This window comes from Quercus robur, chromosome 11 (assembly GCF_932294415.1).
Source record: "Quercus robur chromosome 11, dhQueRobu3.1, whole genome shotgun sequence".
Classification (NCBI taxonomy): Eukaryota; Viridiplantae; Streptophyta; class Magnoliopsida; order Fagales; family Fagaceae; genus Quercus; species Quercus robur.
The window spans coordinates 15,874,435-15,885,652 of NC_065544.1; the positions used below are offsets into that span (position 1 = coordinate 15,874,435).

Consider the following 11,218-nt stretch of genomic DNA (forward strand, 5'->3'; position numbering starts at 1 on the left):
GTTTAATGAAAAGCTGTACACCTCCACATTGATGGAGAAAGGACCCCTGAACAATATGGCGACAAAGGACAAATGAAAGGCTGCCATTATTGCAATTAAATACTTTGTGCCGGACAGAGCAATGCTTTTCAGATTTTACAACCACCCCCAACCACTTTGGGTATGGGCTGATAGGACAAGTATCAGCCCTAGAAAACTGAACCTACCCGTGGACGTTGGAGGGAGGATAAAGGCTAGTATAAAAAGAGAAGTAAGCAATCCAGAAAAGGGGCTGGAAAAAAATGCCAAGAACCAGAGCCTCCCAGATCGTGCCGAGGAGAAAGATTTCTTGGGCAAACATGGTTCACCTCTGTGCGTCCATCATGAAAACCATGACTAACCACTGTCCGGTGACCAAGGCCTAGCCTTTCAGCCCACTCTCTACAAATCTTATTGTTTGGGCCTTTAACGTGCGAACCCAATCCCAGTTTGGAGTCGTTACAAATTGAGTCCTTACAACTATTTATGCAAATGTATTTATTTTCAATCCAAAGTTGACAATAAGTATAGTGAGCACAAGGCTTGGTATTGAGGAGAACAAAATCTAATAGCTCTCTCAAACACAAGATGGGAGCCACTACAACAAATATATGACATTGAATTGATCGAATCAGAGAGTTTGCAGAAAACCAAGTATGGTGACTACTAAGACCCTCACAATGTAGTTTGCAGAAAAGATAGCATACTTCATCCATGAAAATTACAGATGGCTGTTCGGATTTAGCAACCATGAACAGAGCCCGTACAAGCTTTTCAGCAACAGAGCCCGTACAAGCTTTTCAGCAATAGAGCCCGTACAAGTGCAATTCATGAATCACCATGTTATTACATCAACAGAGACCCCCACATCAATACTTAGCTTTGCCATCAACAATAATCCTCATATTTAAATTTATATGGTAAATCGAACACTACATTCCTCGTTACCTTTCAATCTTCAGTTCCAAAAACAAAGCTCAACGTTTTTAATTCAATCAGATCACTATTAATAAAAACCCCATGATCACCTTGACAACAACTACATATTTTCTTTTTTCTCCTCTAATTTTCAGACCCCAAACCCAAACTTTTTTTCTTTTTTCTATTAGAATTATGAGCTACAAGTCTACAAAGCATTCATAGCAAGATTCAAACCACTGTAAATTCCAATCAACAAAAACAAATAACTAAACAAGTAAAGGAACAATACCCATTAATCTATTTCTGGGTTGCCGAGAAAACAAATCAAACACTCGGTAAAAAAAGCATGTACCCACAAATTTTTTCAATACCCGGTAAGAGAACAAATAGATCATTAGCAAGAACAAAGCATGCAAGATTTGAAAAAAAAATTCCCACACTCGGTAATAAAATAAAATAATTTCAGATCAGTGTTGGTACCTGGTGGTTTTTTGTAGCAGATTAGTGTTGCTTGGTGTTTTGTTGATCAAATCTCTACCTTCAGAATGTATTTCTCAGATCAGATTAGACAGAAATAAAATTTAAAAAAAAAAAAAAAACAAACAAGATTAGTGCGCGTTGAAGAAGATGAAAGAAAGAAGAAGAAGAAGAAGATTCAACGGATGACAGAGCAGAGAGACTTACCACGGAGAGGGCAGAGCAGAGAGAAGAGATGAGAGGCGTGAGAGTGAGCTTCGTGCAAAGGGAGAGTAGAGAGATGAGATGAGAGGCGTGAGAGTCAGCTTCAGGCGTGAGAACTGATAACTTTTTATTAGGGTATTTTCGTAATTGACTATCCAGCCCAACGGATAGTTCCAACGCGCATGCGCGTTTTGGTTTATGGACCTCCTGCGGTCCATAAGATTTGCACGTTCTTAGTGCATTTTTTGCCTTGGCCCAAAACGCAACATTTTCCAAAAAGTTGCGTTTTGGGCTGAGCCAAACGCACAAAACTCTTCAGCTTTTATAAAAACGTGCATTTCAGCTCCTAAAAGCTGAAACAAATGCACACTTACGCTTGTAGGCTTGTAGCCTCTATTTTAGACTTAAAATAATGGTAAACAAGTTTGTGTTGAACCGAGCTTATGACCTTCAAAGATCATTAATAAGCTATTCAAGTATTGATAAGCTACGATTAATATTCTTATATTCAAGTAGATAAGAAGATGGAAGTCCCAGCTACCATTGATAAGCAACCTTACTCATGGAAGGAACTTGGGAAGAACTTGAAACACAATTAAAGAAAAGGACTTCCCATGGAAACTGTTATCACCTACCTAAGAATGGAGGAAGAGTACAAAAACGAATTGAAGACGATTCTTCTGATTTTATTGGCACTGTTGGATCTAAGGTAAATTTCAATACTTAAAATGATAGCATTCAAAAGACATTTAAAAAAAAAATGATAGATATCAATGCCTAAAAGGAAGAATAAAAAAAATTAGGCTAATGAAAATCAAAATAACGGTAACTCTAATCTTAGACTAAACAAAGGCCACTCGTCAAGGAAAGCACCAAATAATAATGAAAATTTTGAATCATATAGCATTACCAAAATTAAAAGAAAGGCTTCTAAATTGTGAAGAAAAACACTGAATTGATGGATTTCATTTCTGATGATATTTGTGAATTTGCAGGATTTTTTAAACAAGGTGAAAATATTTATTTCATTATTTATTGACGATCTTTAATAATATTCTTATATATGTTTATCTTGTTGGTTGCTAACTGTGAATTACTAATCATTGCATTGTCTATTACCATTACTAGCCGCGAACCCGTGCGTTGCGCGTGATAATTATTTTTATAGTGGTTTTATTAAAAAAAAATTTACAATTTAAACTAATCTAATAATGAGTAATGTATTTCGTAATTATATTTTTATTTATAATAGGAACAATCATAAATGTAATATAGGAACAATCCAAAACACCAAAAAAAAGTAAACTAAAAAAAAAAATAAAACTTAACAATGATTAATTGAACCAATATTAGGATAAAATTTTGTTTTTGATAATCTATTAAAGTTATTTTCTTTGTAGAAATTATAATTTCGGCTGCCCAAAACATATTATCAAATAAAAAATTATTAGCAAAATCTAAGAATTAAATTTCTATAGATGCATTGTTATAAAATAATAATAATAAAAATAAAATTGCAAAAGTTCAAATTTGTCACCTATCTAATTATTTTTGTTTGGCTAACCTTTGCTTTTCTTTAAATAAATGGCATTATAGAGTACTTCTAATACAACTATTAAAAGTACTTTGTCCATCACAAAGGATTAGAAAATAAACAAAAATTAGTAAAGTCTCATAGTTTAACATCTAAATTGAACACTATAAAAAATCATGTTATGTAACAGAACAAATACCAAATTATCCAAATCATGCTATGTAATAGAATAATATTATATTTTTATGTGCTATATTTAATTCTTTAGAACGCAATAGGATAACATTTAACAATCAAAGAGAATAAAAAAAAAAAAAAAAAAGACAACAGCAATTTAAAAAACAAAACTAAATCGCATTAACCCAAAATAGAGTTTTAAAGAATAGAAAAAATTATCAACCTAAAGTAGAGATGCAAGGAAAAAAAAAATCCACCAAAAAATTTAGAGAGAGAGAGAGAGAGAGAGAGAGGGAGAGAGAGAGGGTACCTTTTTTTTCTGGTGAGGGAAAACTATGCATAGAATATAAGAGATAGTGACAAATTTATAGTAAGAGGGTGTGAATAAGAAGAGACAAAAATAATGGAAGATGAAGGGAAAGAGGAAGAATGGTATTAATGTAGAGGGTAGTGGGGAGATGAAATGGTAAAGGAGAGAAAAAAGTTGGAGAAGTGTAAATATTAAAAAAATAAATGTTAAAAACAATTATAAGAAAATTGAAAAAAAAAAAAAAAAAAAAAAAAAAAAACCCTAAAGGTTGAAAGGCTTCAACGTTTTGTTTTTGTTTTTTGTTTTTTATTTTTTGTTTTGTTTTTTTGTTTTGTTTTCTTTCCCTTTAAGCTGAAAAGGCTCACATAAAACCCTAAAATTAAACTGAAAAGGTTTTGGGTTGGGCTTGATAGTGGAACTAAATAAATAAGAGGTGGGTTGGATTAATTATATAAATTTTTTATAGGGTGATAATGGAAGTAAATAAATAAGTAGTGATCTGGATTTATTATAGGGTGATAGTAGAAGTAAATAAATAAGTAGTGTGCTACATTTATAGGGCTGAAAATTGTAAAAGTCATTTTAAAATTGTAGGAAAAATTGTATTTTAAAAAAGAAAAGGAAAAAAAGAATGACATGGCAGCTGATGTGGCGCAACGTAAGAGCAGCAGCATTAAACGCTACGCTTCAGCTTTTAGTAATATATAGATTAGGTAAATTATTGCCTCCAATATATATAGTTAAACATACTTAGGTAAATTACATCCTTCAGTATTAATCTAGGGGAGTAGCATAATCTACAAAATATAATTAGTCAAGCGCACAAACATGGAAAAACTACAAACAAATTTATATTCTCAATCTTCTCCAACATCCTTTAGAAACTTCAATTTGATGTTCTTGAGTATTGTTACGACATCTTTCATGTTTGACCTCTCTTCAGGTACCTCTGTTGAACAATCCATAGCCAATTGCATAACAGACAACATACAATCCAGCTTAGCATTAAAATTCTCTTCACCTCTCTTCAACAAATTAGCATCTATAACTTCAATTACTGAAAGGGGTATTGACTGTTTTACCCAATCTTTTAGGCTCATTTCTTCTGTAAACATTTCATCGGTGGGACTCTTTCTTGTGAATGTTTCCATCAACAAAATGCCATAACTATACACATCGCCACGTGTGGAAATGGTCCCTTGTGATCCATACTCTACAAGTTTGATTGAAATTTATTGTTAGAAAGTATTCAATATCTTTTCTTGATAATAATTAAAAAAAAAAAATGCTCAATACTTTTCTAAGACAACTTTGTGTTTGTGTGTGTGTCTTTGTAAACATAAAATTGAGTTGTAAACTAGAAACATTACCTGGTGCCATGTAACCAATAGTGGCCAATGTCATGGTTTGTGTTATAGATTCTTCATTGCCTAAGAATTTTGAAATGCCAAAATCACTCACATGTGCAACCATATCTTTGTTTAGGAGAATATTGCTGGGCTTCAAATCACAATGAACAACAGGTAAAGGACAACCATGATGGAGATACTCCAATGATGATGCAACATCTATCATCATGTTCAATCTTTCTATCATATCCAAGAAGTGGTTATGAGAGTACAACCACTTCTTAAGACTCCCTTTGGGCATGTACTCTAGTACCAAGGCTTTAAAATCAATCCTACTACAACTACTGATGATTTTCACAAGATTACGATGGCGAATACTGCACAATACATCACATTCAGCTTTAAAACTCTTGAACCCTCCTTCTATATTCAAATTAAAAACCTTTACGGCAATACTAGTCCCATCTGAAAGCATCCCTCTGTACACCGAGCCAAAACTCCCTTTCCCAACTAAGTTACTTTCGCTAAATCCACCTGTTGCTTGTTCAAGTTCTAGATATGTTATTCTTCTCCATGTTGCTATAGTTAACAAATCTCCTTGACCATTATGTTTTGCGTCTCTCTTTTGGCATCTCAGCAGAGCAAATATGAGGAATAATGCTAGTATTGTTGCAATCATTGCCGGTAATATATACCTTAATATAACTGCAGTGGTTGATTGTCCAGCATTACTTGTTTCACAGGGTGGAACTTTAAGTTGAGGTGGACCACATAATGCTTGATTTCCCATGAATGATGAAGCTGAGAATTGAGCAATAGCACCCCCAAATGGAATTTCACCTTGCAATCTATTGAAAGACACATTGAAATATTTAAGGCATTTGAGTTTCATTAGAGACTTGGGAATTTCTGCTGAGAAGTTGTTATCAGAGAGATCCAAGTGTTCCATGCTTATCAACATACCAAATGATTGAGGAATAGGACCCCGGAATTTGTTATGAGCTAAGGATAGGCTTACCAAAGAACATAGGCCTCTAATAGCATGGATGTCACCTGATAGTTTATTCCATGATAGGTCCATTTGTGTTACATGCTCCAATTTCCCAACATCTAATGGCAGATAGCCACTTAAAGAATTAGAGGACAAGTTTATTTGCAGTATGTCTGTAAGACTCCAAAAGGATGGGGGTATGGAAGTCAGCTTGTTGGAATTCAAGTACAACTTTTGAAGTTTAGAAAGACTTCCCCAACATGTTGGTATTGGTCCAAAGAGCTTATTATGGTTTAAAAATAATTCATCCAGGTTCCTCAACTGACAAATACCATTTGGTATAGATCTTTGCAATCTATTGTGTTGAAGATACAAACCTTGGAGGTTTCTCATTCTTCCAACTGTAAATGGAATTGGTCCGACCAATTCATTGTTTTTTAGGTCTAAGGTCATCAAGTTGCTTAAATTACCAATCTCTCTTGGAATTATGCCCTTAATGTTGCAATTAAATGCTACAAATTTTTCCAAAGAAGTAGAGAAATTTCCTATGGAAATTGGAAGGGTTCCATTCAGTGGGTTTTCCGCTACCACTATACTTGTCAAATTTACGCAGTTTGTCAACGATGAAAGAAAACTCAATTCTAGATTTGAAGAGTTGCTAGTCAAATAATTGTTGACTAAGTTGAGTCTCTCCAGATGCCTTAAATTTCCTAAAGTATTAGGAATAGAGCCAGAGAAATTGTTTGCACCCAACTCAAGTTCAACGAGCGTAGAAGCATTTGAGATAGAACTGGGGATTATTCCCTCTAGTTCATTGCCCCATAGGTATAGCACCTTAAGATTTGGAAGCCAATTGCCTATACTTGGTGGAAGATGGCCTGAGAGCTGGTTCATGTATAAACTAATGACTTCAATCTTTGAGCTATTGAAGATTGCATCTGGGATGTGATCAGCTAAGCTGTTATTAGCTAAAGTTACTTGTGTCAGATTTTGAAGTGCGCCAATCTCAAGTGGTATTTCACCTGCCACAATAACTCAAAACAAATTCAAACCTCATTATCCACAAAATATAATTTTTTTTCTCTTTGAAATATACATCCTATGTATTTAGAAAAATTGATGGCAACTATCATATAAAAGGCCACAACCATCCTATGTACTAAGTGCGTTTGAGCCAAGAGCCATATAATTCAATGGGTTAATAACTCTTGAAATTTTCAATGAAGATATCTATGATTCAAATTTTCCTCTCCTAACTAAATGAAAAAAAAAAAAAAAAAAAAAAAAATTAAGTGCATTTGACAAGGTAAAAAACAAAGATCGCTTTTTGGCGAATCTCGCACAGACACACGTATACAAATAACGATAATAATCAAATAAGCAAATCAATAAATAGTACTCATCCAAATCACTCTATGTAGATAATGAAAGAAGATTCAATTTTTTTAGCCAAGGTGGAAAACCTACCCCTTTAAATCTTTTCTTTAAGGAGAGTACTTTTTGTTTATTCTACTTGCTCTATAATAGTAATTTGTGCATGACTTATCTATATATCTATATATATAATAATAGGTAAAACTAAGAGAAACTTAAATTAGAATTCCAAATTAGAGTTCCAATTTTACACCATGTGTCCTAAACTGTTTACTTTTAAAGAGTTTTATTTTTTAATTTTAGAATCAAATGTGGGACCACATCATAAATATTCTTTCAAGTGAATTATTAAGTATAAAAACCAAAGAGTTTAGAATAAATTAATTGTAAAAAAAAAAATGTTTTTCATAATAATTAAAAATAATAATATGGACAATTTACATTTTATACCTAATAATATCCTTACAAAATTTAAAAGATTTAACAAAATATAAAAATGACTATTAATAGTATTTAAATATTATATATATATATATATATATAAGAATTATATTATGTATCTTATTGTATATCTTTAAGTGTATCTTTACATATGTCTGGAGTTACAAGCTAGTAATATATAATGATGCAAATCAGTTTAATTAGTCCTGTTAGCCTTTATTCCATTCATTGTGTAAAATTGATTCTCCAAAATCTCCATTGGTATGTTCGTCTACTAGAATCACCATAAACAAACATATCAATTTGTAACAATTTTTTGGTAAGACACTAAGACTTGTAATATGAATTGAGTACACTAATTAATGTGGTCTTTATAAACACACTGCACCATGTGTACACAATATTCACCACTTTGGTTGGATGAGAAATTATTCTGAATAACCTAGTATATTATATATTTTTCTAACATAAAAGTGAATCTCATGTGTACTTAACTTATAGTGAGACTTACTTTTATGTGAGAGGAGACATATAATACACCATAAACACAAAATAATTTTTAGAGCAAAAAAAAGAAAAAAAGAAACAAATGATACACTAAATCTTTTTCAATTTTTGATCAATAATACTTGGCCTCTAGGTCTAGATTCTCAAAATAATAATAATAATTGCAATTGATGGGTCTAATTTTTTAAAATTTCAAATACTCTTGGAGCAGAAGGGGAAGTATAGTATTTAAATTGAAGTGGTCATACCTATAAAATTGTTGTCATCCAAGTGAATTATCTCGAGAGAAGTACAGTTTCCCAAACTTTTTGGTATTACTCCTGCAAATTTCAGAAGGTATACAAGTGATCAATGAGCTGGTAGGCTTAACTTAACCTTTTTTTTTTTGGAGAAACAAACACACACACACATAAGGGAGAGAGAAAATAGTTCTAACACAAATACACACAACTCCACTCAAAAGTCATGATTAGGCTTAACTTAACTAGTGATAGAGTATGAACTTTTTATTTGGAAATTAAAACAATCAATTTTACAGCTTATATCTTTTCAGGCTTCATAATTAAGGAAGATATCTGCATAACGTGGAAAAGCTTGGGAAACTTTAAACTTAGAATTCTCAAATAATTCAAAAAAATGTTATGTTTACAATATTTTCATAATAAATCCTAAGTAGCAGATTGTTAATAGTGGATAAAAAAGTAATTCTGATAGAATAAAATTAAAATCAATAATAACTTATCATTCATGATTTGTTGTGAAAATATTATAGACGTAACACTTCTCACAATTCGAACTAATGTTACTTTTTTACATTAAGTTGGGTCCAGCACATCACCATTGTGATGTGAGGAGACGCCAAATGAACCCCATGAATCATTGATTAATTTGTAGCTATGTCACGTATGGAGTGAATTTTCTTTGAACTTTGATTGTTCAAATGACTTGTACTCATGTTGTGAATTTTAATTTCTTGGATAACTAATACAAAAGTATACACTTATACCCTTATTATTTAACACATGCATACACATGGATACATTTAAAATTAAACACAATTTTGTCATAAAAATATAAATAATTAGTTAAATTATTTTTTTAAGTAAACATAATTAGTCACATATTAAAATCTTACCTGAATTTAATACTATTTATGAATATTTTTTTCTAATTTTTGATAAAATAGAATGTATGGTGATCTTTGTTATGTGATGATTTTTATTGAATATATATGATTGGTTTATTTTATTTTATTTTATTTTATAGTTCATTAATATTAGATTCTTAGTATTTTGTACTCATTAACTCACTTGACACAAAAATTAAAAAACTTAAGTGGACATATGGCACAAACATAAGTGGATAATTATTGTATGGTCCCCACATAAATTTAGATACATGGCGCAAATTTATATTATAATTTTAAATTCTAATTTAAGTTTTTCTTAACTTTGCCTATATATATATATATATATATATCTCCTAACCTAGTTGGCGAAATTTATATGTTGTTGTTTTTTTAAAATGCTATATATTTTTTAATGAAATTTTCAATTAGCTCACCTTTTAATAGTTGGAAATGAAATCTAATATATAAAAAAAAAATATTGATATTTTAAGTTAATTCAAACAAAAATCAATATTAAATGTCTTAAAAAACCAAGGCATGCATATAATATAGGGTATAAGAAATGATAAAATATTTTGAATAAAGTGTATTTGCAAAAAATGTGTATTTTGTGTTCAATAATATGTGCGCATTACTTGTTACCCAATAATTTATGCAAAAGATTCTTTCTCGAGATAAAGGAAAGAGGACAAGATGTTGGGTACCATAAAATAGTTTAAGATAAAAAGTTGTAGATAGTGGAGGGCATCTAACCTGAAAGATTGTTGTCGCTGAGATGAAGTACTTTCAGTGACGATATGTTGCCTAGAGATTCTGGAAATATTACCTTCAAAACTGTTCGTATAAGCATACAACACTTGAAGTTTAGGTAAGAACCCAAGCCATGATGGTAACATTCCAGAAAAGTTGTTCAATCCAAAGCTGACAACTTCCAACCGACGCAAGGAAGCTAACTCGTTGGGCAGAGAACCATGAAAATTGTTGTTTCTGAAGGATAAATGAGACAAGAATGTTAGTTTTCCCACTTGTGGAGCAATGGTTCCTGAAAGACCCATGTGAGAAAGATTCAAGGCAGTGACTCTATGGTGTTTGGCACCACAAGTGATCCCAATCCAGTTGCAAACAGAGGTAGAGGAAGACCAATTGCTTGCCAAGGTTTTGTAAGGGTCAACAGTGATATGGTCTTTGAGAGCAAGGATAGCTGATTGGTCTGTGGTGATGTTGGTCCTTACTGCCATAGCTGTGCTAGCCATTAAACAGTGTACCAACAACAACACAAAAAAGACGAAAATGGAAGAAATCTCCATGAGTTTCTATCTGTCGGTTGATATGTGAGGCCAACTATTGTATCAAACAAGTGTGGCTGGATGATGTTTTTATAAATGGAGATATCCACTGTTGTTGAATTACGAAGAAAGAGAAGAGGATGACTAAATCAACATTCACTTTTTATTTTTTGTAGTCACGGTCTCTATAAGAAAAGGATAGGGAAAAAGAAAACCATTTGTTGTACCTTTTGTCGTTTGGGGGAATATATGAGCAAATTATTTATTTTAAAATTTGAGATGCAAGTTATAAGTAACATAGTTCATAGCACAAAAAAAAAAAAAAAAAAAAAAAGAAAGTAACAAAGTTCATGGCCCACATCGGTTTCTTCTATTCATTTCCAGACCTCCGTTATTTTTCTCTTGTGGTTAAGTAAAAATTTTCAATAGAGATTAGGATCAGTCATCATGCATGCATGTACTGTTTGGTGGGATCAATGAAGGAAAAAAAGGAACTATAG

At 31.9% G+C, this 11,218-nt stretch overlaps 1 protein-coding gene across 1 annotated transcript; it reads right to left on the reverse strand.

The window, feature by feature from the left end:
- Window positions 1–4,296: 4,296 nt before the first annotated feature.
- LOC126705534 (probable LRR receptor-like serine/threonine-protein kinase At3g47570) lies at window positions 4,297–10,897 on the reverse strand. The gene is made up of 4 exons (XM_050404590.1): window positions 10,186–10,897; window positions 8,552–8,623; window positions 5,012–7,003; window positions 4,297–4,854 (listed from the first exon to the last, which is right to left on the reverse strand). Exons 1-4 carry the CDS (start codon window positions 10,280–10,282, stop codon window positions 4,499–4,501), a joined length of 2,517 nt encoding a protein of 838 aa, XP_050260547.1. The 5' UTR covers window positions 10,283–10,897; the 3' UTR covers window positions 4,297–4,498.
- Between the last annotated feature and the right edge of the window lie 321 nt (window positions 10,898–11,218).